At 59.8% G+C, this 6235-nt stretch overlaps 1 protein-coding gene across 1 annotated transcript; it reads right to left on the bottom strand.

The window, feature by feature from the left end:
* Positions 1 to 2360: 2360 nt before the first annotated feature.
* Positions 2361 to 4557, bottom strand: GDF1 (growth differentiation factor 1; the record flags this gene model as incomplete). The annotated part of the gene is made up of 2 exons (XM_084221248.1): positions 2361 to 3260; positions 4302 to 4557. 2 exons carry the CDS (start codon positions 4555 to 4557, stop codon positions 2464 to 2466), a joined length of 1053 nt encoding a protein of 350 aa, XP_084077374.1. The 3' UTR covers positions 2361 to 2463.
* Positions 4558 to 6235: the final 1678 nt, after the last annotated feature.

Below are 6235 nucleotides of genomic sequence, written 5' to 3'. Positions count from 1 at the left end.
TCATCTGAATGTACTTCAAAGAAACAGCTCAGACCCCGTTTTGTGCCCGGGGAGGGGGGATCCTTTCCTTCCTTCCCTCCTGCAGACCCTGCCCTGGGTCTGCCCTGGCGTGGAACAGCCCGGGCGGGATTCGCTCCCCCGGCCCCGGGGGGGAGCTGCAGAAACTGCAAAAACCACAACAAACTCAACTCACAAAACCCATTCTTTTCTCATCCAAAGCCTCCAGAGTTTAGATTCTAAAACAGTGAAAGAATGGAGACACAGGCCACCTTCCTTCCTCGTGAGATGGACTCGTTTTATTTATTAACATTGCCGAAGGGCTTTTTAATTTTTTTTCCTTGGTAGGCTGCGTAGTGGCGTAGATTTCGGGTAGGTTTAAGCTGAACCCCTCTGTGCAAAGCTTTCCATGAGTAATGTAGCCCCCTCCTCTCCCCTCACCCTTTATTTCACTGCTGGGAATGCTTGCCTCTGCTTCGTGCTGGTTTTTTCCTTTGTAGCAGTTCAAACTCTTTTTGAGTTTTACAAATCCAGACATCAGTGCTAGCACGGTGTTAAAACTCTTTTTTTTTCTTTTTTTTTTTTTTTAATTAATTAATTTTTTTGGTCTCAGTTTTGTTTTAAAACCTGTTTGTCATCAATAATAATAAAAAAAAAAAAAAAAAAAAGAATAAACAGCTCTTGCAATTCAAGGTGGCCCCTAAGTTTCAATGAGGAAACCATGCAACGTTCATTAAAGCTTTAGTCTGATTGTATAAACTTCAAGTTTATTACTTTTTTTTAAACACAAGACTAGTACAAAAGTGGGGGTGTGCATAGCAGAGGGGGTGAGCGACTCAACTGGGGGAACTGGGAGAACTGGGAAGGGCCCCCACTCTCCTCCAGCCCCAGGATTTGGGAAAAGCTCCCGGCCTGGAGGGAAACACAAAAATGGCTTTGCCCTGCCGGGCTCAGGGCTGGGGGCTCAAAGCTGGGTCTGGGGGGGGTTAGGCCTGGCCTTGGCACCACCCTGGGCACAAACTCGGGCCTGGGTGAGCCCAGGTCCCGTCCTGGCTGTCCCTCCCCCCGGGTGGCCACAAACCCAGGAATACTCGGAGGTTTTCTTCCTCTGCCCGTCTAAAATGAGAATTCTGAGCCCTTTAAACACTGAAATGGAGCAGAGCGGGGCTGGGTGGGGACACCAGGGTTTGGGAACGGGAATTCAGCTAAAGCTGCTCCAGGCTGGGTCTAAAGCTCCACGTTTTGGGTGTGAAAACAAAAAAAAAAATCACCATCCCCAGGCCCCCCCAGTGGTTCAACCCTCAGTGCTTCCCCTGGGGAGGGGAGGTGGGAAAACCATCAGAGCCCAAAGAGAAAACAGAAAAAAAGACCCCAAAGCTGCACAACGGCTTCACAGTTCAAAAAGAAAGAGAAAAAAATTCAAGTCTAACTGGGATTCCTTTGCCCCAAAATCCCAAAAGCTTCGCTCTGGCTCTGGTGGTTTCACGGCTCAGCTGGGCCAGGCTCCAAAGCTCGGCTCAGCTGGGCCGGGCTCCAAAGCTCGGCTCAGCCCCTTCAGCTGGAGGGGGAGAGGAGCTCAGAGATGGGAAATGGCCCAAACTGGGGTCCCTGCTGCCCCTCGGTGACCCCACAGAGGGCCCGGGGCTGGCAGCCCAAAAAACCCAACAAATGCCCCGAAACCGGCCCGAAAAGCAAAAGCGAGCAGAGCTCCGTGCCCTGCCCGTGCCTGAGGCTCGGCTGCCACCTGGCTCCTGCTGGGGACACTCGGGGACAGCCTGGGCTCATCCATATGCAAATGAGGTAAATTAATACTGACTGACATCGGGCTGGGAGGGGAGGGAGCCGCTGACCCCAGCACAGCCCCCGGATTCCCTCAGCCACATTCCTGCCCAAGGAATCCAGCAGATTTCTTAGGTAAAATCTCCTTTTTTAGGGAAAATTTCCTTTTTTTTTTAGGGAAAACCTTCATTTTTTAGGCAAAACCTCCTCTGCATTTGGCCACCCAACACAAGCCCTGTCCCCAAACCACCCCATCACCAACCACGCCCTGAAAGCTCCTGCCTGGCTCTGCCTCCCCTGGGAAGGGATTTGGTCACCCCATCCCTGTCCCTGCAGCTGCACCACACCCCAAGGGAACCCCCAGCCCCGTTTCAGCCAGAAAATTCATTTATGCCCTGAGAAATCTGCAGAGTTCAGCCAAAAACCCCAAAAACCTGCAGCCCTGGGGGTGCCTGGCACGAACCAGGGGGGAAATCTGGGATTCACAGCCCGGTGCCGAGAAGGGACCCAGCACCAGCCTCGGTCATCACCCCACAACCCCACCCCAAGCGACCCCAAAGCAGCAGCGCAGCCTCACCCCAGCACAGCCCCCGAGCGCAGCGGGGATGTCCCAGCGGGAATTAATTAAAAACAAAAGGGATTTCAAGGGATCCCCCCCGTTTGTCCACGGCTCCCTCTCCAACCCCGCTACCTGCAGCCGCACTCGTCCACCACCATGTCCTCGTAGTGCCGCAGCACCACGTTGTCGCTGTTGTCGTAGTAGAGGATGGAGATGGGGGACAGACGGACGGGCACGCAGCAGGGCTGGGGGGTGCCCTGCGGGTCCAGCGAGTGCACCATGGTCTGCAGCACGGCGTGGTTGGTGCTGTTCAGCTCGGCCGCCAGCGGGAAGGGACAGTCCCCGCCGCAGTAGTTGGCCAGGTAGCCCTGGGGGGCGATGATCCAGTTCTCCCAGCCCACGTCGCTGAAGCTGATGTAGAGCCGGCGGGGCTTGCACAGGGGGCTGGGGGTCACCGGGGGGCTCGGGGCGCTCCTCCTGCCGCGGCCGGCCCGGCACTGCCGCCCCAGCGTCACCAGCAGCAGCGAGGTGGCCGCGAAGGCGTCGGTGCTGGCGCAGAGGCTCCGCGGGCTCCCGGGGCCGCCGCTCCCCGAGATCTCCAGCACCAAAGCCAAACCCCTGCCCGGCGCCTCCCCGGCCTCCAGCGCCGCGCTCAGGTCGAACAGGAGCGATTTGCGCAGCTGGACAAACGAGCGCTCCAGCAGCGGCCCCCGGCCGGGCTGCGGCTGCCCCCGGGGCGACGCCTGGTACAGCCGGAGCTCCAAAACCTGCCCCGGGCTGGGGCCGTGGTAGGAGTTGTGCTGGAAGCGGAGCTCCAGCTGGGCCATGGTCAGGCGCTCGCCCTCCTCGAGCGCGGAGAGGTTGAAGAACAGGAGCTTCCGCAGACACAGCCGCCCCTGGGGCTGCCACCCGGGGAGGAAGCGGCCTGGCAAAGAAGGAGAAACAGGGGTGGGGGTGGCTGAACGCGGGGGCTGAGCAGGATCGGCTCCGGGGGTGAGCTGGGGGATCCCTGGGGCTGGGCAGGATCAGCCCCAGGAATGGGGGAGCCCTCGGGGTGAGCAGGATCAGCTCCAGGGATGGGCTGGGGGAACCCTCGGGGTGAGCAGGATCAGCCCCAGGAATGGGGAAACCCTCGGGGTGAACAGGATCAGCCCCAGGAATGGGGGAACCCTCGGGGTGAGCAGGATCAGCCCCAGGAATGGGGGAACCCTCGGGGTGAGCAGGATCTGCTCCCGGGATGGGCTGGGGCTGAGCAGGATTGGGGAAAAGAGGGCGAACAGCAGCGAGTTTGGGTTTAGCCTGGTTTAGGCAGCCCGAGCCAAACTGAACCATGAGAGAAAAGAGTTCTGGGGTGCTTTGAGCCCTCAGCGAGAATCAAACAGTCCCCAGGGGTCTGAGAACGGCTCAGAGCAGCCAGATGTGCCCTGGGGTCAGCCAGATGTGCCCTGGGGTCAGCCAGATGTGCCCTGGGACAATGAGGAGGGGGGGACACAGCCCGGGGGTCGAGCATCCCATCCCTGCCCGAGCTGCTGCTGATCCCGTTCCTGCAGCCACGATCCCACTGACCTCCACCAAAGCCTGGGATCAGAACTGGGATCAAGCCTGGGATCAGGACTAGGATCAGGAGTGGGATCAAGAGTGGGATCAAGCCTGGGATCAGAACTAGGATCAGGAGTGGGATCAGGACTAGGACCAGGAGTGGGATCAGGACTGGGATTAAGCCTGGGATCAAGAGTGGGATCAAGCCAGCGCCTTGGATGGATTTAGGGGGCTCCAGGACAGAGCCAGGCACAGCTGCCCCCCTCACCCCCCGCCTCGGGGTTCCAAACCCATCAACCATCACCGGCAGCATCCACGGAGACTCCATCCCGCAGGGATTTCTCCTGGAATCCAGCTCCGGCCTCGGGGAAGGAAGGAGCGGAGCCAAGGCTGGAGCCGGGGAAGCCCAAACGCGGCGTGGCTGTACCTTGGTCGGCGAAGACTCGGACGATGTTCCCGGGGACATTCAACTCCTCCACCCTACAGGACTCCGGCTCTGCCTGGGGCAGCGTCCTCCTCTTCTGGAAGATCCTCCAGAGCACGGGCGGCACCGGCGCGGGGCTCCTGGGGCTGGGCTTGGCGCTCAGCCCCAGCGATTTCAGCAGGGCGCGCTCCTGCGGGCCCGGCTCGGCGGCCGGGACGGGGCTGAGCAGAGCCCAGGCGAGGCTGCGGAGGAGCCACATCCACATCGCGGCTCGGAGGAGCCACATCCACATCGCGGCCCCGCTCGGCAGACAAAGAGCGGCCGGGAGCCTGATTGCCGCCTTTGATGGGCTCCGAGCTCAATCAGCACCGCGGCGTTCCCGGCTCGGGGTGGGATCCCTGCGGGCTCCGGCACCCCTTAACCCTTTCAGGGCTCTTCAGCATCTCCGGAGCGCCCACTCGGGCTCCAGCGCGGTCCGTGGGGTCAGGATGAGGATGGAAATCCAGCGTTGCTCCCAAAAGCGCTGCCCGGAGCTGGGGGCAGACCCGGAGCAGCCTCTTCCTCCCCAAAAAATCCCTTTTTTAACTCAATCACGGCATCCAACGCTTCACTGTTAAAGCCATCGACCTCCAGCACATCAAACCGTCAAAGTCCTGCTTCACAGGGCCCCAAAAACCACCGGTCCCAAAAACCACAGTCCCAAAAACCACCGGCCCCAAAAACCACAGTCCCAAAAACCACCGGCTGCAGCCAGGCACCCCCAGGTCCCCCAGATCCTTTCTGGCCATCACAGCAGAGCTGCCACGGCCACCTCGATGTCACAGCCCCCAAAGGCAGCTGGAGCCACCCAGCTCAATGCCAGCGCTGGAAAATTCAGGTTTATCCCCCCAAGGCCACCCCAGCTCTGCTCCGGCCCGTGCTGGGGGATCAGTTCCCTTCCTGCCCTGCAAATCCCACAAAAAACCCAAGGAATTCCAGCACTGGGAGGGTCCTCTGACACCCTGGAGGTCACAGGGGGGGACAAGGTCCTGCCACAGCTTGGGGACAATTCCCACAGCCCCAGTCAGGGTCTGTCCCTGGCTCAGACACAACAAGTCTGGAGGGGAAGTTTGGTCTCACCATGAGACACCAAACATGGAAAAATCCCACAAATTCCCACAAATTCCCAACCTTGCACAGCTGGAATTGACGGCCTGGATCCCCCTCAGCTGCTGGGGGAGGGAGCTGTGGGTCCTGGCCTGGGAGGGGACAGAGAGGGGACAGTGAGGGACCCAAACCCACAGAGCTGCCCAGGACAGGGAGCTGGAACCTGTAGGGCTGGAGCTGCCTGGAAACCCAGAGCTGGGAGAAGGAATTCTCTGTTTGTCCCAAAATCCCAACCCTGGCAGCAGGAATTCTCTGTTCTTCCCAAAAACCCATCCCTGGCAGCAGGAATTCTCTGTTTTTCCCCAAAACCCATCCCTGGCAGCAGGAATTCTCTATTCTTCCCCAAACCCCAACCCAAGAGCAGGAATTCTCTGTTTTTCCCCAAACCCCAACCCAAGAGCAGGAATTCTCTGTTCTTCCCTCAGCAAGGGGCCGGTCCTGGGGGGAATCCCCCAGCAGGGACCTGCAGGACCCTTTTGAAGCCCCTCCAGGACCCACAGGGGATTTTTCCAGGGAAACTGAACCTCCTGGGCCCCCTCCAGAGGGCTGGGCTGGAGCTCCTGAGGTGGATTCCCAGGCAGTGGCAGCTGCAGGCGGCAGTGACTCCTGCAAGGTCACCTCTGCAGTCCCTGGGGCACAGCTGGAGCACAGCTGGAGCACAGCTGGAGCACAGCTGGCCTCGGGGTCCCCCTCCCAGGGCAGGACAGGAGCTCCCTGGAGCTGGACCCTGCAGGAGCAGCGGGGGAGGGCTCAGGGGGAGGGTCCAGGGGGTGTCACAGGGAACGTGGAGC

The sequence above is a fragment of the Fringilla coelebs genome, assembly GCF_963513975.1.
Source record: "Fringilla coelebs genome assembly, chromosome: 24".
In the NCBI taxonomy this organism is placed as follows: Eukaryota; Metazoa; Chordata; class Aves; order Passeriformes; family Fringillidae; genus Fringilla; species Fringilla coelebs.
This window is presented reverse-complemented; position numbering and strand designations above follow the sequence as displayed.